The sequence below is a fragment of the Chrysoperla carnea genome, chromosome 4, assembly GCF_905475395.1.
Source record: "Chrysoperla carnea chromosome 4, inChrCarn1.1, whole genome shotgun sequence".
NCBI lineage: Eukaryota > Metazoa > Arthropoda > Insecta > Neuroptera > Chrysopidae > Chrysoperla > Chrysoperla carnea.
The window spans coordinates 74,786,250-74,807,653 of NC_058340.1; the positions used below are offsets into that span (position 1 = coordinate 74,786,250).

A 21,404-nucleotide genomic window follows, 5' to 3' on the forward strand; every position below is an offset into this window, starting at 1 on the left:
ATTTTGTTCGTTATCGAATTCAACATCATTTTTTACGTCCTAACCACGCTATAAAAATTTAAAAACTTGGGACTAAAGACAATATACCTTATATATTTCATATATACATGGTATAAACGTGGCTTTAATTAAAAAACACATTAATGTTAATTTTTATTCCAGGTACAACACCTTCCCTTATACAAATAAAGTAGTTTAAGTACTTGAAAATAAGCGACAATTAGGCATATGATTGTGTCTTATCATTAATTAGAGACGAACTACTTGATTACAAAAATTTTAATCAAATTTTATTTTAAATTAATTCGTTAAAAGGTAGGTTTACATGTTCTTGTAGGTCCGTGCGCACGGCGGAGAGGGATTGGGTGGGGGGGGGGGGGTTGGTGTAAACGCCTTGACGTATCATACACACGTTTGTATACATATATGAAATATCTCAAGGTATTCTAAATTTAGTATATGTAGTTTGTAACGCTTAAAAATTTGCTATAGGCGTTCATAAAATCCCTACTCCTATTTCGAGTGTTATGGAAGATTTTCCTACCCGCTGCACACGTCCAGTGCAGCGGGTAGGAAAATATTGTTCTATGTATATAAAAGAAAACTGACTGATAGACTTATGAACGCACAGGCCAAACTCTTGGGGCGAATAATGAAAATTTGCATATGGGTTTCTTTGGTACTGTATAGATGAGAACTTTTTCAGTAGTTCCAATTTAGACTACCAGGTTACTGACCGTTTATCAATATCTCTTAAACGGTACGGTAAAATAATCCAATTTTTTGTTGGTTTGTTAACGTACGGAACTATAATTTTTTGAATAAATTTAAAATAAATACTAGTTAACTGCAATACTACCTTAGGTTAGGTTAGGTTAGAGTGGCTGTCCTGGGGTGGGACACACTTAGACCATAGGGTACGTTGTGATACCGTAAATGGGTTGGCCCATCCCCGGCCACTACTCCATGAACCATTTGAGGCTGTTTAAGAACAGCAGGAGGGCTTTGACGTCGACTGACTTTAGGTCGGAGAGGTCGTCAAAGAGAGGCTGGCTCAAGTAAGTCCTTTTCCTCATGACAATAGCTGGGAAGTGACAGAGAAGATGAGACATTGTCTCCTCCTCGTCACCACTGTGACAGCTACTGCAGTAGTCGTGATACACTGCCAGGCCTAAGCGTTCAGCATGCTTGCCGCCCAGCCAGTGTCCTGTGATAGCCGCAACAACTTTGAAAACAGAGGCCCTTGGAAGTGATATGAGAATTTCGGAACGCCTGCGATTGTACTCAGACCATATCTGTCTTGCAGTACCACAAGTACGTTCTTCTCTCCATCTAAGATTGGCCTTTTTCAGAATATCCTCTTTCAGGATAACTTGCAGTTCGCAAATGGAACTCCCGGGCAATACTACCTTAAAATAAAACAATTTAATAATATTTAAAATATTTTTTTATTTATTTTAATTAAAAATTGTATGTATAACGTTAAACAAAGAATAATCAATCGCACAAATTTTGTTTTGGCGACAAGATCACTTTTTTTGAAACTCATATTCGGGAACAGAACTCGTGAACGAACATGAAGCTGCATACTTTTTATTCTGACTAGTAGTTTTAATTAATTTCTTCCTATTGTTGTTTTCTCACAATTATTTTAAAAATTTTTAATTCGTTTTCAGTTATTTCGTATTGTTGATTTAAGTTATTTACAAAAAGAAAGATTATTATGAGTATTCTTTTAAGAATTTCACATGGAATTCTTTAATATGATTTAACATTTCTTTTAGTTTATCGGTTTGTGGTAAAATCGTTGTACGGAAGTGATATGTACCAGCTTTTTGACCAAATCCAGAACCAGGAATAATACAAATACCTGTGAAATAGAAATAATAATTCAATTTATTCATTCTTTTTTAAATAATACATACATTGTACAGAACATGTCATTAAAAATGGATAGAGGAGAACATAAGAGAAAGGGAGAGGTATGATGCAACTATTTCGATATTAAAATTTCAAATCAAAGAAAAATCGTGTCTAGGGCTCAAATGTTTAAAAAATACTTTTTTACTGCAATCTAGAATGTCAAAGATCTATGAAACTACTTACCAGTTGCTTCAAGTAACTGGAATGCATAGAACACGTCAGGTTGTTGTCCATTTTGTTTGGCTATTTCAATTGCTTTTTCTGGTATTTCTACTCGCGGGAAAGCGTACATGGCACCTTGAACTTCATTACAACTATATCCAGGAATACTGTTAAATGTATCGTAAATCAATTTGGCTCTATCCTACAAATCAAAAAATCTAAATTGAAGATCTCTCTGATATATTTATCCGGCACACGTTTTAAATCATACCTTTAATGAACCTAAAACAGCATTCTTTTCTTTTTCAAAGAGATCGTAGCTTGGATCACCTTTTTGTGGTGAATTCACAACACAATCCATAACAGTTTGACCGAAAACAGTTGAACAAAGATTGGCGCTAATGTATTTTAATAATTGTGCTTTCACTTGTGGATGGAAATTTGTAATTTCTGTATAACCACCACGAACACCACATTCGCCCATATAACCTTTTGATATTGACATAAAACTGGCCAATTCCATTGATGAGTAGGGTTCGCCCATTTCTTTCATGACCTGTGAACAAAATTATACGTTTAGATCTCTTAAAGAAATTCAGTTAAATCAAATATAGCGATTTTTAGTTTTTAGAACTATTTATTATTACTCGTTCCCGATTGTTTCCGTTTAACGATTTTGCATTAAATAAAATATCTTACCTTTTTAAACGAATGAAATTCGGAACCCTTAGCATAAACATTATGCTGATAAACTTCATCAGCCAGAATTAATAATTTTTCATTAAAAGCGAACTTGATAATATTCTGAATATTCTCTTTTGTTAATACTTGTCCTGTTGGATTTCCTGGATTAATTACAACAATAGCACGTGGATTGATATTATGTTTTGTTTTGGATTCATTTAGAGCACGTTCTAATTCTGTATTATTGATACCCCATCCTTTCGACTCATCCAAAAAGTATCCAATTTGATGTATATTAAATTCGGCCAATGACGCTGAATACAATGGGTATTGTGGAATTGGAATCATAACACCTGGTTGTTTACCATCGATTGTACAAATTAATAATCGTAGCACGGATTTAATACCATCGCTGGCACCTAAAAAACAAAAGACAAATTTAAAAATCAAAACAAGTTAGAACGACCTATAAAAATCCATGAAAAGGATGGATCTATGATTTCGATGTATTTTTTTCTGTTGAGTCAAAAATAAAGGTCTTTTTTCAAAATATTATCCAGTTTTTTTTATAAACAATTTAATTGTTTATAACGCTACCATTCATGCTAGACTGTGAAAAGGGGTGCAGTTATTCTCTAAAAGTAGCCCTCGAAAGAATTTTGCAAAATATTGATTAGAATAAAAGTTATTCAAAAATTTCGGAAGAAAACCGGGAAAATAGCACTTTTTTTTAGACATTTTCGCTTATATCTCGGGTTCTAATCAAAATAGGAAAGTTTTTCTTGTTTGTCGTTTTCGTGGACCTTAATCGGCCACGAAAATCCTCTCAGATCTTACTACTGGCACACATTATGTAAACATAAACAAAATAATTACAAACCATTTGATAGAATAATATCATCTGAACTACATGGAAAACCATCTCGTTTTGTAATATATTGTGCAACATGTTCCCGAATCACTTCAATACCAGGTGAATCCGTATAAGAACCAACTGAATATCCACGACATGCTTTCAATATAGTATCTGCATGACGTTTCGCATCAGCTGGAAATGCTGGATCCTTTAAGAGCTCTGGATGCGCCACCAATGCTAATACTTGTCGGATAAATGTTATTGGTTTCTGTCCCATAGCATGTGCATCACCAATGTTTGCCTTGACTACAGCCTTAAATGGTTTTTGGACTCCCTGCGAAAGAAGTAACACAAATTAAATAATTGATTATTGATTGTAGAAAATAAATTAAATACTTTAAAATGTATTTTATATTACGGGATCGATTAGGAAGTATACAGGGTAGTCCATTTTAATCTATACACTTAAGTATCTCATTTTGTAATTAACCAATAAAAAAATAACTTAAACAAAAGTTGCAGAGTTTGATGGGGGGAGATCAGGTTCTGACATCAGATTGGACCTAGTTATTCGGGTTTCTTTAATAGTCAATTTATATCCTAAACGGTAAGATTTCATAAGAAGCTTTCGGAGGAAATGTGACTTAAAAATATGTCATTATTATCAGAAAATAAGCCGGTAAAATACCGATGAGCTAAGACCGGCACTGGATCTCATGATTAAAACTGTTAACCCCCCTCCCTTCACTCAAATGAATTGACCTCGTTTTGAGATTGAAGAGAGGATATAGAAATATATCTCAATGCTCTGAATTCATATGCAAATTAATATATTTATCTAAATTAATCTATTCAATAACTGCCCGTAGTCAAAAGACCCCTCCTTGAATCAACTTTGTTACTTTAATTTTACTAAGCAAATAGCCTGTTGAAAGATCAACGTTACTTAAAATTAAACAAATAAAGCAGACTTCTAATTTCTGTATAATATTCGTTTTATAAAAAAATTTTTTCTTACACTCTTTTGAAATAAAAGCATAGAGCGAAATTTGAATTTCCTATTTCTAGTAAAAATAGCTACTAAATCGCTAAAGGACACAGGATATCTAAACATAGGATATTCAATTCTAATTCAATTCCACGAAATATAAAAACATTTTATTACCCGACTGTCAAGGAGTAGTTATGTTTTTCGCGCGTATCTTGTATGTATGTATGTTTTGTTTGTAAGGTTTCTTTATTACCTTGTACCTTCTAAACGGGTCGATAGATTTCGACAGTTAAGGTATCGTTATACTCGCCTTAAAAACCCAAGTGTCCTTAGATAGGTGTTTAAAAACATGGCGAATTTTTGGCGCGAAATAGTAATTCGTTAAAAAAAATTAACCAAACCTATCGAGTAGGATATTAAAATAAAGGAAATTGAATTGGATTCTTTTCAGATTTTATTTAATGCAATCGGTTTTAACTCATATAACTTGAAAATTTACACTTTGTATTTCTTCATCGATTTCCGTACAACGTTTAGGATTTTCTCCCTCGTAATTAGGTAAAAAAATTGGAATTTTACGTAATTGTAGATTAATATTTTCAACATATAATACTTTTCGACGATTTAAAAAATATATATCGTAACTATTAACCGTCTTTTTCGACATTATGCAAAATTTTAAACTTAAATAATTTTGACATAAGTGATTTTGGCTCCTTGTGATTTTGGTATCAAAGTAACCAATGATTAATTTTTTTTAAATTTAGGTTGCTTTCTAATTTCAAAATCGTAGAATAAGCTAACATTTAGAATAATGAACAGACTCAGTATATAAGGTAATTTTGACCCAAAAAGTACAAAAATCAGGTGCATTTTATGGCTGCGGTCAAATAGTTTTTGAGATACGGATTAAAATCGATCAAAATATAGCGATAGCTCAGAAACTCTGCATCCAATCATTAAATTAACCTGATTTTTATACTTTTTGGGTCAAAATTACCCTATCCATCGAGTTTCAATTTCTAAAACAAAAATTGTTCTAATTAAATATTTTTTGGTATAATTAAATAATAATGACGTTTATTACTCATCTAGTGTTCAGTGTTCAAGGTGAATTCAAGTGTAACTATTATAGCATATATTATTGTTTTAACATGAACATTCTAATTATTTATTACTCACATAAAATAGTATGAATTATGTGAATAGTATATTGCTTGCATGAAAAACAAGCCATGGTGCATATGGTTCTTGAAGGACAGATCAGTTTTCCGATTTTTGTAAATTTTTTACTATTCATTGGTTAATTGTACTGGGTGTCTCAGGAGTAACGGACGCATCAGGTTATCCTTGTTGCATCAGATAGAAAATAAAATTCTAAGACGAAAAGTCCTTTAATTAGTTATTAATTAAAAAATAGGGGGAAAATGATCCCCTTCAAAATGATCCCTATTGTGTGTAAATGTGGGTAAAATTAATAGGTAAAATGATATGGAATGTGTTGGTTGATTTGGATGATTTTACCAGTGGTTTTTTGTTTTCATACTAATCGTTGATGTAATGTAAAAGAACAATTAATATTTTATGTGAACTGATAAAAATGCAATGGGATCATTTTACCCACTTATTCATAGAAGGTCAATAAAACAATCTCTTTGAGAAATATTGAATAGTTCTAAAAATTTGAACAAATCAAAAGAAATTCCCATACCAATATTGCAACCCTTGAATAAAGAAACCAAAAATATTTCAACGTTGCATATCTCAATTTAAATTACATTTTTTTCTTATGGGGGTCATTATGGGACTCCTTCCCCTAATATTTTTTATATGTAAATGAATATAATTATTTAATTAAAGTTAGAAAATAGTATTGAATTTTCAATGTCAAACATAAAGTAGATGTTTCGTTACAACGGTAACTCTATGAAATAAAACTCATGCACGTAGCAAATACCTTAAAAACAAAATATGCAATTTACCTTTTCCATTTCCTTTTCAATTTCACTGGCCCGAATAACCAACGGTCCACGGACCGCATATTGCAATTTAATAACACATGGATTTATATTATCCAAAGTAAGTAAAGAATTTTTTTCTGCAGACATTATTTTTTTCACACTCACTTAACAATTTAAAAAAAGCTAATAATACCAAGAAATAAATGCAGCCACAAATAATACTGTTTTTAAAATTCACAATTTTAAATTGATAGTTTTAAAAATTTTATTATGATAATAATTTCCAAGTGTTGTGTTAATTATGATAAATCTGTTTCTATCCAGTTGTAAAAACTAAATTGTATTATTAACAAATATATACATTTAGTGATAATAAATTTTTTATTTATTTTTATGATTAATTTTAAACAAATAAAGTACTTTTAAAGTACTTAAAAATGGATGACAATTATTGTGACGAGAATGTTTGTGTTTGTTTAAAAATAATAATGGTAAAGAGTGTTATAGAGTTTGTGAGTTGATATAATGTTTAGAACGTACACGCTACATTACAAAAATGGATTAATTAATAATAATATTTTATTGTTACATCAGTTTTTAGTATAAAAAAATTCAACAACCAGTGGTGGATTTGACAAAGATCACGTAGACTTGTATTTGTAAAAGGTAGATTTTTAAAGGTCATATGGGTAAAAATGTAAGATGAGATGATCACACAATGTGCGTGTTGCAACCGCGGATCTTCATTCAATTGTAAAATAAAAAATTTGTAGCGCAGGAGCTGCGTTAGCTAAGCGAATTCCCTTGGAGATTGAAAAAAAAAAAAAAAAATACAATTTTGTACTGTGCGCACTCCCATCCCTTGCTTATCAGTCGATTTTTCTCATTAACGAACTTGACCTTTCAAATACCAAAACCTTTCTTGATACCAAATTTTATTCAAATCGGACTTAATTTGCGACCGCTAGAGAGGATACAGACACATAAAACGTATAAAGCAAGAGTGTTTTTAGTTAAACCGTTGTCTTCGGATGATTTCGAAAGTCCCACTACGATATCCGACTGAAACTTTCCACCGAGAAATCGCCCCCCCCCCCAATCCGAACCATCATCCAAAACATTTTGAAATTCTATTTCCAATCATCCCGCAAAAATCTTTTTCCGGAAATCAATGAACTGGGCCAATTTGATCCGTATATGTTGCTTTTCAGGAAAAATACCGCATGACACATGATGTTGATTAGAACTGATTCGATGTAATCTAAATTGTAAATATTTTTCTTTAATGTCTAGTTTTAGGGACGAATGTTTATATTTCATTTGACGATTGGACGTGTTATTTCTGAAATGTAGCCTAAAACTGTAAACGAGAGGCGATATTCTGGTGCGATTTCAATAAATACCGAAAATTTCAGACTGTATTTACTATTAGGGTTTGATATACATTAATAATAATTTATTCAAATATATTTATATTAAAAGTAATTTAAATTCGCCACTGTTTTATGCAAAGAGGCTAATTAGTAAATTCACGAAGCCGGAAAAATATTTTCCCACGAAAACTTTTATTAACATTATTCAATTTCATTGGCAGGGAATCATTTCTTCAGAAACAATACGAAAAAATATACGAAACACTCTGTATACAAAAAATTTTATAACCGATAAACATACACAAACATTTTTCAAAATATTTGAAATTTCTTTTTTAGTTTTACTCATATGATCAATGTCGTAATTCAATTGTGAGAATTCATGTGTAACAAACAAATACATCTTTAATTTATTTTTAATTTTGATATGCGATCAAACTTTTAAAAAAAAATTTACCTTCATTAATGACAATTTATTTCCGTTCTCCAACTATGGAGACTTAACTATAATTATTCAAATTTCGCGCCACCATCAAAAAACATTTTTTTGAAAGTTATGAATACGCATGCTCTTCTCAAAAATAAAAAGATGAAATGAAAAAATTACCTGCTCTAATTGTTTTTCAAGTTCGTAAAATCGAGCTATTAATCCTCCACGAAACCAAGCATCTAAATCTATTTTATCTAATTCCGTATCCATTTTTAAAAAATACCGAAATAATGAATATGTCAAAAACGTAACTACAAAATTCTAAGAAATTTTATCATATTTATACAATTTTATTAAAATTGATAAGAGATTCAACTTTAATCTTATTTCAGTGTCAATCATGTTTAAATCTTTTGACTAATGTTGTAAGATTTCATACAAATTGCATTTGAAAAAGACAATTTATCGCTTCGCACGAAATAATTTCAAAAATACCGCCTATATGATGGTTATAAACCATTAATAAATGCGCAAGCGTGAAATCGAAAGAAGCAATAAGGTTAAAGGTTATTTTATATTTATATCCCATTTAAGAGTTTAGTAATAAATAAAATCAGTTAATAATATTACCTGATTTAATATTTTTTCAATTTCTTTAGTTCGAGCAGAAATTGGACTTCGATTCACCGAAGACCAAATTAAATCTAACCCATCTATTCTTGCACCCATTTTAAAAATGTTAAGATGCAAATTAAAAACATATATGACTATAAGAAATCAATGAAATTTCATCATATTTATAAAGGAAATGTTTATTAATAATTAATAAATAGCATAATTCAACTTTGAACTGGTTTCAGTCAAAAATGATTTGTGAATTTTCGTTTACAAAAAAAACATGAAAATTTGACCGCATATCAATATTAGGTCATGCAAAAAAAAATTTTGAATGTGAAGGTCATATTTTTTTAAATAGATAAAAAAACAGATTCTAGTTTAAACCTGATTAGAAACTTTCACTCTTGTTATCACAGAAAAAGTATTTTTTTTAAATTAAAAACAAAAACAAATGATTTTTTCGGTGAAAATTAGTACAACGGTGTAATATATCTTTTATTGACACCGCACCGGTAAAAACTAATTTGTGTTACGGTAGACTTCAAGTATTTATTTTATGCAGAAACATTTTTTTAAATGATTTCTTCGATAAATTATTAAAATACCCTACTCTGAATATTTATTTCCACTTTTTTTTAAATAAGCGCAGACAGCATCAATAAATACACATAATACATATGTTATGTATGTGCATGCAAGCCAATGAAATACTATATAAATACAGGATGTGTAATCAAATCTTGTACCTATTATGGAGGAATTTCTCTCAAAAATAACACAATTATATACGGTGCTATTCGTAAATTACGTCACATGTTAAAGGGAGGAGGTCAACGAAATAAGGACACTGTGTGGCCAGGAGCAGGGGGGAGCAAAAGATTTGTAACGTCACATGTCAAGCATATCAAAATCTAAAATGTTAAAACGCAAAATTTATATAGGTTTAAGCCTTCAACGAGTGCATTCTTGCTGTCTTGTTTTGCAAGGAGAACTGGGATAAAAGACCTCTTCATTTAACTTCATTGCATACACAATGCATACTTTCACCTTCGTAACATACCTGCAAAGAAATCTGGTACAGCTTTACAAAACTGCAATGTAACATCAATGAGGCTTCGGACTGACATTGCTTTAAATTTCAATTATTGTTGGTGATTATACTGTAAAGCTGAGCTGGTCATAAAAAGGAAGGCTTTCTGGTAAGAAAGAATGGAGAGGTGTTATTAAAAAAGTAGGTAGCATAAGAAACATTCTCCCTCTCAATTACTTAAACCACTCCAAAATAGTTCTTAAATATAATCAGGATAGAGGATGTCTTTCTCCGTCACTGCCCAGGAAAAGAGACCTTTCCAATTTAAAGTCCTGCCAGTTCTTTTTAGGTATTATAACGAACCTTATAATCTAAATTAAATTAATTTATAATGGCCTCACTATGGGTAGGCCATTATAACCTTGCCTAACCTTTTAAGGTACTAAAGGATTTGTATTCTTAATTTTTTTTAAATATAGCAAGATTTGAGCACCACATAGCCCTCAGTCCAACACTAGCATTTTGGTACCCAAACATTTTTTCGAACTCCTGCAGACTTTTTATTAGAACGTTATTATAAAGCTGACCAACAAGTGTTGTTTCTTTTTAGTTTCTGGTGAAGTATTTATTTTTTCGCATTAGAAAATAATAAAGCGCCATGCACCCAGGAACAGAAGCCAAGTTTTTTATGATTACAATATTTTTACTTATTTTAGTTCGAAGCTAAAAATTAAGATGGCGAATTTTCGTTATTTTGTTTATACAAAGATGTCATTCATTAATTTTTGAATTAAATATTGTGATAAAAATAGTTTTAAAAAAATAGATAAATATTTAATAAAAAATATGAAGATTAAACAATTGAACGAGATTACTGTTTAATAAATTTGACATTATCTAAACATAGCCTTGAAAAAAAAAATACACAACTGTTATCTAATTAGCGTTATTCAATAAGTTCTAATTAAAAATATATAACTTGTAGCTAAATCAAAATTAACACCCCTGTATACAGATGAATAAACAAAAAAAAGAAGAAACAAAATGGCACTACCTTTAAGATTTCTTTTTCAATTTCTGACGCTCGTATAACAAGGGGTCCTCGAACAGCATATTCCATTGTTTTAACATGTGGATTCATGTTATCCACTGTTAAAAATGAACATTCACCTGCCATATTTCTTATTTGTATCCCGTTCAAAATTTCAGTTGACCGCCGCCAATTTCTGATTCCATTATGATGATGATAAGCAGTTTGACAGGCAGCTGTCAAACTTTTGTTTAAAATTCGTGTTGACATTATCTTTTGTTTATCTAATCAAACGTGAAATGTCATAAAATATTTTTATTTAGGACAATGTTATTGAATAATTACTTTACGATAACACAATTTACACTACAATCAATTGCATAATTTATTTTTAAAAAGTATATCAGGAATTGTTGTTATGCGCATGAATTCGGTTAAAACAGCGCATTCATTACTCGCTTTTGTAAATTTTTACTTCTCTCTTGTTGGTTATTACTTGGTCTATTTTTATATTTCTCCTTATAGGTAGGTACACTTCAGCAGGTGGCCGTGTGTAAATATTTTTTTAATGCTTTGCAGTTTATCTTACAACTAAATACCGCGTATTTTAAAAGATAAAAGAGTCGTTTTAATACTGTTACTTAAAAAAAAATGCATTTTAAAGACAAATTATTGTATTCTGGTGTAAAAACAAATTTGAGAACATCCGACAAGTGAAAAAGGTCTTGTGAACTTTAGCAGAAATTTTGAAAAATAATTTCAAAATTATTTTTTGGAATTACCATAGAGTATAAGGATAGCCAAAAAGGCGCCAACCCTTTATTCAAACTACCCTCCATAATCCAAATTTCCAAATTTCAACATGGCCGATTTGATACCAACATACCGAAAAACAAAAATTTTTTAAACTTGCTAAACTTTTCGATTTTGCTTTCATTTTATTACATAAAAAATATCGACCAATAAAAATAAACGTAAATAATTTAAAAGAGTCCTGGATTCATGTTCCAGGAGTTGACATTATTCTTGAGATTCAAGTTTCCCGAGAATCGTTTTAATTAAGTCGATGGGTATATTCATAACATTTAGATCCATTGCAGGTAAAAAAAAAGGTAAAATTGAATTAAATTATGCATATTATAAGAATCAAACCGTATAATATGCACTGTTACCTCAGATTTTTTTAGGTTTCACTGTTCTCAAAATTATTTGCTCACTAAAATATTCCGATTTACGCTCAAATTATTTTTTTTAAAGGTAAAGTGGCACTTTAATTACCTATGATTTTTTTTCAATCACTATAATATTTTTTGGCCAACGATTTAAAATAATTATCGCATAATTTATTACTTAAAACACACACGCTAACTAAAATAATGTATTCCAAATTAAATATTTTGAAAACAATACTCAATTTTATTACCCGTATCAAAGGTTATCTAATTTTTTTATTGAAATATCTTAATCGTTCTTATTTCAAAGGTTGTTTTTTTCTTAATCTCATCTTATTAAAATTATTAGAAAATATAGTATCGGTGTATAATCCTTTGTTATTTACGTATTAAAATAGTTCGTTTATCAGAGAATGCGGAAATATAGATAGTTGAAATAATAGGTAATATTTCAAATTACTCAGATCCAGATTTGATCGGGAGACTCTAGAAATCGTGTAGTTTCTTCCCGAGGATCCCATATATTGAAATTGACACTGAAATTGGTCTGAATTTCAGATATATAAGTGAGATATATAGATATATACTAGCGCCAACAAATGAAGTGGCTATAACTAAAAAAAAATAAAACATATAGCATTGAAGCATCCTCAGCCACTCATTCTGAGGCACTGGGGATGCTTTGACAATTGCAATTAATATAGAGATGGAAAGATACTAAATTTTCTTTTTTCTACGCCATATAGATCCTCTATCTAGTTATATAGAGATCAGTGTTCAGTACTCTGTAAATAGAAAGAGAAAAAGAGCAAATACGAAATATTCTGTACATATAAAGCAGTATTAATGCGACCTTTTTGAAACAAAACGTACATATTTGGATACGTTTTGGAAAACAGATACGTAGAAAAGTAATAGCCAACGGGAAACTAAATCAAATACTAAATTGAATCGAATAGATCGAATACTAAATAGTCTGTGTGGCCTCCAGAGGCACCAGTACCTATACGATTTCAATGATAAATTCGTTTTTAAAATTATTGTATTCATTAATATTATATTAATTATCCTAGAAAAATGATTTTCGACTTTTTAGTCCCTAAAAAAAAGCTAAAGCTTGTCCCTTAAAAAGTATTTTTTGTTTAAATTTAAATTTTGTATATTTCCTTTCATAAAGTTGGTACAACTGGCTGTTGTTAAGACTGTGGTATGCACGAACTTCTTTGTTGATGTTTAAATTTCTCAAATGAAAACTTAAAAGTATTGGATTTCGTGATGCAGTTAAAACATTTAAAAACTGTTTTGACCGCACAGGTAAAAACTAACGATTTTCAACGATAAAAAGGTAGTACAATGTATGCTCTTTTCAGGATTATGAAAATAAAATATCTGCACTAGCATGGTCTCCGAACAATTTAAAATTAGCAGTTGCAACATCCGATCGACAAATTATATTATTTGATGAAAAAGGTGAAAAACGTGATCGTTTTTCAACAAAACCGGCAGATCCGGCAAACGGTAAAAAATCGTATGTTATTCGCGGTATTGCATTTAGTCCGGATTCAACAAAAATTGCCGTAGCACAATCTGATAATATTGTATATGTTTATAAAATCGGAGATGGTTGGGCTGAGAAGAAAGTTATTTGTAATAAATTTCCACAAGCACAACCGGTTATGTGTATTGTTTGGTTATCGGCTGGACCGATAATTTGCGGTCTTACCGATGGTAAAGTTCGTGCTTTACATACAAAATCGAATAAGTCACAAAGTTTATATGGATCGGAAAGTTTAGTTGTATCGTTGGCATCAAATCAACGAGGAACGGGGTTTTTATCTGGGCATGCTGATGGGAGTATTGTTCGGTTTTTTGTTGCTGAGGATAATCAATCGGGTCAGGCTCAAGGTAGAGTGGTCACACATTCGAGTCCTCCATATGCATTGGCATGGCCTCAAGGACAAATTGTAGCGGCTGGATGTGATAAACGGGTTGTTGTTTATGATGCTCAAGGAAAATTAATGCGAAATTTTGATTATTCAAAAGATGATGATGAACATGAATTTACAGTTGCAGCGTGTAGTCCAAGTGGGCAGGTATGCAAATTAAAAACAGGTTCACTTAATATACTTAATACATTTGATAATCAACTCAGTATATACAGAGTCAATAGACATTCAACTCTGTTAATTATATTTCTTGTTAACATCACGGTTTTGTAGACAGTGGCAATTGGAAGTTTTGATCGTTTACGTGTATATGGTTGGAGCCCTAGAGATTTAACATGGAATGAAGGCCCCATGAAAGAAATGCGATTTTTTTATACAGTCACAGCACTTGCTTGGAAACGAGATGGCTCACGTGTTGCATGCGGCGGTTTATGTGGAAGTGTTGAATTTTTCGAATCCGGTAAATTACAATTGGTGCTTATCTACGGTCATTACGATGCCACAATTAAACGATTATCGCCTATCGCCAGATTGTGACACCGTACAAACTGTAGAAAACCCCTAAATCATAACAATTTTGGTAATTAACGGATAATTTTTAATTAAAGTTCTTCGTCGCACTGTGTGGAAAGATAAATTTGAATTAACATATGTGGGACCATCACAAGTTCTGGTAAAGCCATTAAATCCAGACGGTGGACGTGGAGTTGTTTTACGATCACAACTAGGCCGAGAAATTGATGATGTACGAATTATGGGACGTGATAGTTATTTAGTTGCACGCACCGAGGATACACTTTTGTTAGGAGATTTACAAAGGAATCTTTTAAGTGAGGTGAGTTTAGGTGCTATTGATATCTGGGAGTAGCACCTCAAATTCACCAATTACAAATTTTTTTGAAATGCTTATTTTGGCTTAAAATTATCATGTAGTAGGCATTTTTGGTCGCTGAATACGAATCCTATATCAGATTACATGGATTCTGTCACGTATTCCGAAAATCATGCCGTATTTGACCGAAAATTTTTTTCATTGCAGGTAGCTTGGAACAGTTCTGGCAGACATGAAAAATTCTATTTCGATAATCCAACAGTATGTTTAGTATTTAACGCGGGTGAATTATCTTTAATTGAATATGGCGATAATACAATTTTAGCATCCGTACGCACAGAATTCGCTAATCCACATTTAATAAGTGTGCGATTAAATGAACGTAGTCAAAATTTTGAAAACAAGAAATTAGCATATTTACTTGATCTCAAAACAATTTGTATTATCGATTTAATCACTGGAATAACGGTCAATCAAATATCGCACGATTCGAAAATTGATTGGCTTGAGCTTAGTGAAACAGCGCATAAATTATTATTCCGGGATAAAAAACAAAGGTTAATACTTTTTGATACCGCAACAAATGAAAAAATCACGATTATGAGTAATGTTAGCTACGTCCAATGGATTCCAGGAAGCGATGTAGCTGTAGCACAAACTCGTAATAATTTGGCTGTATGGTACAATATTGATTTACCAGATCGAGTCACTTTGATACCAGTTGAAGGGGAAATTTTGGATATTGTACGTGAAAATGGTAAAACTGAGGCAATTTCACAAGATGGGAATTTAACGTTAAGCTACGAACTTGATGAAGGATTAGTTGAATTTGGGACAGCAATTCATGATAACGATTACGGACGTGCGATTTTATTTTTGGAAACACTTGGGAATAAATCAGAAGCGGAAGGTATGTGGCATAATTTAGCATCGCTGTCGTTAAGCATGAATAATTTACGTGTGGCTGAACGATGTTTTGCCGCGTTGGGAGACGTAGCGAAAAGTTATTTCTTAAAAGAAACAATTAAAATCGCTGATGATTTTCATAAAACGCATAATTTGGATGGTATGCAATGTCCAGAAGTTTGGGCACGTATGGCAATTTTAAACAATGATCTAAAAACTGCCGAAAATATTTATTTAGAGCAAGGAGATATTGAAAATGCGTTAAAAATGTATCAAAAGTTTCATAAATGGGAAGAAGCACTTAGTTTAGCCGAGCAACGTGCTTATAATCAATATGAGGATTTGAAGGAAACGTACATGCGAGTTTTATTAAAATCAGGACAGGAGGAGAAAGCTGGACAAATTTTAGAAGATCAAGGTGACATTCAAAAAGCATTAGATTTTTATTTAAAAGCAAATCGACCTGCACGTGCTGCACGAATTGTTCAACAAAATCCGAATTTATTAAATAATGAGGAACTTGTACGAAAAATTTCGAAGCAATTACTCAAAAATGAATTATTCGAACAAACTGCGGAACTATACCATGCAATTGGCCACGATGAACTTGCAATACAATATTATCGTAAAGGAAAAGTGTATCCAAAAGCTTTGGATTTAGCAAGAATTGTGGCTCCTGATCAAATTATTACCCTCGAAGAAGAATGGGGTGATCATTTAGTTGCCACCAAACAATTAGATGCAGCTATTAATCATTTCATCGAAGCTGGTAAAACACTAAAAGCATTGGATGCTTCAGTTGAAGCTCGGCAATGGAAGAAAGCCGTACAAATCATTCAAGTATTCGACGATCCCGAACCGATTTTAAAATATTACAAAAAAATTGCTAAACATTTTATCGACGTGAAAGAGTATCATGTGGCTGAAAATTTATTGGTCAAAGCTGAAATGTATCAAGAAGTTGTTGAAATGTACAACGAATCAAAGCAATGGGATAAAGCGCACGCGTTAGCTTCGCAATATTTGGATTCAAGTGAAGTGGCTGATATGTATATTAAACAAGCGCAACAATTAGAAGCTGAAAATAAATTCCGTGATGCTGAAAAATTGTATTTAAGTGTGGGTGAACCGGATTTAGCGATTGCCATGTATAAGCGTCACGATCAGTATGATAATATGATTCGAATGGTTGAAAGATTTCATCCCGATTTGGTACAAACTACACATATACATTTGGGTCAGAAATTAGAGGAGCTAAATAAATTTAGGGCTGCTGAAACACATTATTTAGCTGCAAGTAAGTTAAAACCGATCATTCTTAAATTCTAACCTTAAAGCTAAATGAAGGAATTGCTGGGGACTTAGGGGAGGAATTTCATAAAATCCTTTCAAAATTTCATAAAATACATCCCTGGCCCTTGACCCATCCGTACAAAGATATGATCCGGGAGCGGGTGTAAATAATACTACAGATATTTTCCATCGAAAAATTATCCAGGATCTGTAAAATACTTAAGGTTTTATTTTTATTTAGATGAATGGCGTGCAGCAGTTAATATGTACCGAGCGAATAATTTATGGGAAGATGCACATCGTGTTGCAAAATCAAAAGGTGGCCAAGCGGCAGCTAATCAAATAGCTTTTATTTGGGCACGAACTTTACCCCTTGAATCCTCTATAAATCTATTGAATAAATTTGGAATTCTAGAAACATGTATTGATTACGCTTGCGAAACATTACAATTTGATTTTGCTTTTAACTTAAGCAAAAATTTAGCACAGAAATTAAGTGATGTTCATTATAAGTATGCAATGCACTTAGAAGACGATGGTAAGTATCAAGAGGCTGAATTTGAATTTATATCGGCGGCAAAACCGAAAGAAGCTGTATTGATGTATGTGCATACACGTGATTGGGTGAATGCGCAACGTATTGCGGAATTACATGTACCTGAAGCTATTCCTGAAGTGTTGCTAGCGCAAGCAAATGAATGTTTTGCACAAAAAGATTATACTCAGTACGAAACTTTATTGTTACGAGCACAAAAACCGGAAATGATTATTCAACAATATAAAGAAAATGGTACGTATTTGGCAAAAACTTTGTAGGTTGTATTTTAAACAGGATTTTTATATTTCCAGGTATGTGGGTTGATGCATTACGTATTTGTCGCGAATACATGCCGAATTTATTACAACCGTTACAGCAAGAATATCATCGCGTTGCAAACAATGCGGGAGATCAAACTGATGTCGAAAGTTTATTCAATCAAAGCTCAAATTGGTTGCAATCTGGAGAATATAAACAAGCAATCGGATGTCTTTTACGAATTACCCCAAAAATTGCTGATCAGTCAACAGTGAATCAAGCATTGATTCAGGCGGCAGATATCACAAATCGATTTTTAGATGGACCTATTGGATTGGATGTTGTGAAAATATTAGGTCCACGTTTAATTGAAATTGGACAATATACATCGGCTGCTCAATTATTTTTAAGTGTGGATCTAATCAAAGAGGCAATTGATAGTTTTATTGCGGCTGAAGAATGGCATAAAGCGAAAAAAATAGCCAAGGAATTAGAACCAATTTATGAAAGTTATGTGGAAGCGAAATATAAAGATAGTTTACGTAAAGATGGTAATGTAGAACAATTAGCTGACATTGGTAAGTTCGTTTTTATCTTGGAGTACCACAAGGTTTAACTTTTGGCTCTATTTTTATTTACTTTACATTTTTATTCATATTTTCCCCGAAAAAATAGATTTATGATTGAGTTAGTGTCAAGGAAGTATCTTTTTATAGTTACCAATTTCCCAGTCCCTTTTACACAAGTCCTTTTTTCGCGCTTTTTAAAATTTTGTGAATATCTTATTCAGCCCCCTTTAAATTGTTTGAAAATTTGTATGTAGATGTCGCCCTATTAGCTCAGTTGGTTAAGGTGTAACCAATTACGTCCGCGGTATGCTTAGGGTAGCGGGTTCGATTCCCGCCGTCGCAACAAAATTAATTTAATTAATAGTTGTGATGGGCTGGTGTAGTGCATGGTATATGCATGCAGGAGGTGCAACACATATAGTGGACAGCCAATATAACCTAACTTAACCTTGTATGTAGATAAAAGTTAATGCTAAAATAGTGTCTTTTGATTAACTCACCTTTTTTCTTCTCACTTCACAACTTTTGTTTTATTTACAGATATTATTGGAGCATTGGATTTACTAGCAGAACAAGGTCAGTGGGCACGTTGCTTAGAAAAAGCAAAATCGCATGGTAACCAACAAGTTTTACACAAATACGTCGCATTATATGCCACACAATTAGTTCGAGAAGGATACACTTTGGAAGCGTTAACTTTGTATTCTACACATGGGGCACCAGCGTTACCAGCAAATTTTAATATTTACGTACGAATTGCCACCGATATGTTTGCAATGGATGATTTATCGGACGAAAGTAGCTACAATTTATGGTCTCAACTACGTCAAGTTTTATTTCAAATAAATGAATCCTTACAAACTACCTCAAATATTCCAACGGAGAAAAAATTACAATTTCGAACGTTATTTTTAATCGCCCATTATTATGCAGTACGTTGCGCTTGTAAACAAGTAGCTACACTCAATACAATGGTGGCAAAAATATCCGCGGCACTTTTACGCTACACGGATATTATACCAGCGGATAAAGGATTCTATGAAGCTGGAATGGATATGCGAGCTTTGGGTCGTGATTCTGAAGCGTTTGTATTTTTAAATCATTATTTAGATATTTGTGATGCAATTGAAGATCAAGATGGTAATAGTGGGGGTCAATTAGTGGATCATTCTGATTTAACGTGTACCGATTTTCCATCAAATATTCCATTGCCAGCTGAGTTATATTTGAAAAATGATTTGAGTAAACATGATGAAGCGAAAGAGTGGGTTTTAACTGTCAGCATGGATCAAAAAGTGAATCAGGTAAGTTTTTCGGTTGAAATCGATTTCTTCTGTCCAAAAATGAATCGAATAATAAAATCAGATTCTCATAATGAACAGGTTGGAGACTGACTCCTCTTGTGGAAATGTTGCAGGATTCAACTGTTCCGATTTACTATTTTGATCGCAAAATAAGGCACGTAGCTTGTTACCCCCTCCCGCACCATATATACGGATAGGTCAAGGGACAGAGATATATCAGGTGCGAGGGTTTATCGATTCCTCAATATATGACGGTTTTCCATTCAGATATCTTCGCCATTGCGAGCCTACTAGATATGTAACACGAAAGGTTACAGTGAGGCACATCAGCATCTTATCAGATAGCCATCCCGCACTTCGGGCGCTTAAGATGTTAAAATTCCAATCGAAGGTCTATGAATGCTTCAAAGAACTGAATCGTCTAGCACTGAATAACACAGTCAAACTGATTTGGGTACCGAGCCACACTGTTATTTGCATCTGTAGAAACCTGCAGGACGCATTTGCGGTACCCCTTCCTTATTATTACGTCTTGCGCTATATTATAAAATATTTTGTTTTACAGTCGTTACCGACCGATGATCGATCATTATACGAATCGAGTTTACAATTAGAAGACACCCCATGTGTGGTTACCGGTTATCCAGTAAACACTAATCGACAACCAATCACATTCCAACGTTCTGAGTTGAAAGCAAATCGTGATGCATGGACAAAACTAAGTTTAGCCGCAAAAATGGCACCACATTCAGATGTTACAAACTGTGTGATGTTCTTCGAACAATGGTTGGGTCAATCTAGTTATGTGATGTAAACAAAAACAAAATCTTCCATTAAAATGTGTGTGATTATATAAAAATCCGTCCTAAGATTTTGGAATATTTAAAGAGTTAGTTATTCGAGCACTTGTAGTCGAATTTTAATTTCTAGTCTTTCTTGTTTTCTAGTCAGAATTTGTTAAATAAATAAAAAACAAAATAATTGAAAGTTATGCAACAAATTTTATTGAGAATATATTTTTAAAAATAAAATTAAAGTATTAAGGTCTGGTTTCATTAACTTTGGTCAATCAATATTCTTTCATAATCCTGATTAATTAAAAGACATTATTAATCAAAATAAATCACTCTTAGAGGATAATCCACCTTTGATCACTCTAAATTATACAGGGTGGACCATCAAAGTTGATGAAACCGACCAAAATGTTTTTATTTATCCAATCTTTAAATTCTTTTAACATCTTTCAACAACAGATTAAGATTAGGTACTCAAAAAAAAAGGCACTTTATAATATTATTTGCAGTACCTTTGGGGGTTGTTCTCTTGTTTTTCCTTTTTGGATCCAAACTTATACCCTATCTTAATCTGCCATTGTAAAATTAATATTTACAAAATTCCACTAATTTCTACAAACAAAAATCAAAAGAATTTGGTTATTCTTTTCAACAAAATGTTTAATTAAAAATTGATATTTTATTTAAAGCCCTGCAAAAAAAAAAGTAGCGCATTTATAAACTTTTTAATTTTA

General features: G+C 32.1%; 2 protein-coding genes across 5 annotated transcripts; one reads left to right on the forward strand and one right to left on the reverse strand.

Moving 5' to 3' along the window:
* Positions 1-1,429: 1,429 nt before the first annotated feature.
* LOC123297593 (alanine aminotransferase 2-like) lies at positions 1,430-12,356 on the reverse strand. Of its 4 annotated transcripts, none has more exons than XM_044879322.1 (7): positions 12,337-12,356; positions 11,083-11,342; positions 3,650-3,959; positions 2,785-3,188; positions 2,357-2,641; positions 2,107-2,287; positions 1,430-1,870 (listed from the first exon to the last, which is right to left on the reverse strand). In XM_044879322.1, exons 2-7 carry the CDS (start codon positions 11,326-11,328, stop codon positions 1,722-1,724), a joined length of 1,575 nt encoding a protein of 524 aa, XP_044735257.1. In that variant the 5' UTR covers positions 11,329-11,342; positions 12,337-12,356; the 3' UTR covers positions 1,430-1,721. The 4 variants fall into 4 exon arrangements, with proteins under 4 accessions (XP_044735257.1, XP_044735256.1, XP_044735255.1 ...); XM_044879321.1 differs by lacking the exon at positions 12,337-12,356 and adding an exon at positions 11,404-11,523; XM_044879320.1 differs by lacking the exon at positions 12,337-12,356 and having other exon boundaries at positions 11,083-11,459.
* A 1,060-nt stretch (positions 12,357-13,416) lies between these two features.
* LOC123298140 (intraflagellar transport protein 172 homolog) lies at positions 13,417-20,774 on the forward strand. Its single transcript, XM_044880054.1, has 9 exons — positions 13,417-13,544; positions 13,601-14,323; positions 14,450-14,636; positions 14,785-15,011; positions 15,216-17,211; positions 17,449-17,997; positions 18,057-18,581; positions 19,113-19,876; positions 20,442-20,774. The coding sequence occupies exons 1-9, from the start codon at positions 13,506-13,508 to the stop codon at positions 20,688-20,690; spliced, it is 5,259 nt and encodes a 1,752-aa protein (XP_044735989.1). The 5' UTR covers positions 13,417-13,505; the 3' UTR covers positions 20,691-20,774.
* Positions 20,775-21,404: the final 630 nt, after the last annotated feature.

Excerpts from the sequence above, each read along its gene's own strand:
- LOC123297593 (XM_044879322.1), bottom strand. The coding sequence starts at position 11,328 with ATGTCAACACGAATTTTAAACAAAAGTTTGACAGCTGCCTGTCAAACT. Across the intron at positions 3,960-11,082 it reads TTGAAAAAGAAATCTTAAAG|GGAGTCCAAAAACCATTTAA; the intron begins GTAGTGCCATTT and ends CTTCTTTCGCAG. Across the intron at positions 1,871-2,106 it reads CCAGTTACTTGAAGCAACTG|GTATTTGTATTATTCCTGGT; the intron begins GTAAGTAGTTTC and ends TCTATTTCACAG.
- LOC123298140 (XM_044880054.1), top strand. The coding sequence starts at position 13,506 with ATGCAGTTAAAACATTTAAAAACTGTTTTGACCGCACAG. Across the intron at positions 14,324-14,449 it reads CGTGTAGTCCAAGTGGGCAG|ACAGTGGCAATTGGAAGTTT; the intron begins GTATGCAAATTA and ends ACGGTTTTGTAG. Across the intron at positions 17,212-17,448 it reads AACACATTATTTAGCTGCAA|ATGAATGGCGTGCAGCAGTT; the intron begins GTAAGTTAAAAC and ends ATTTTTATTTAG.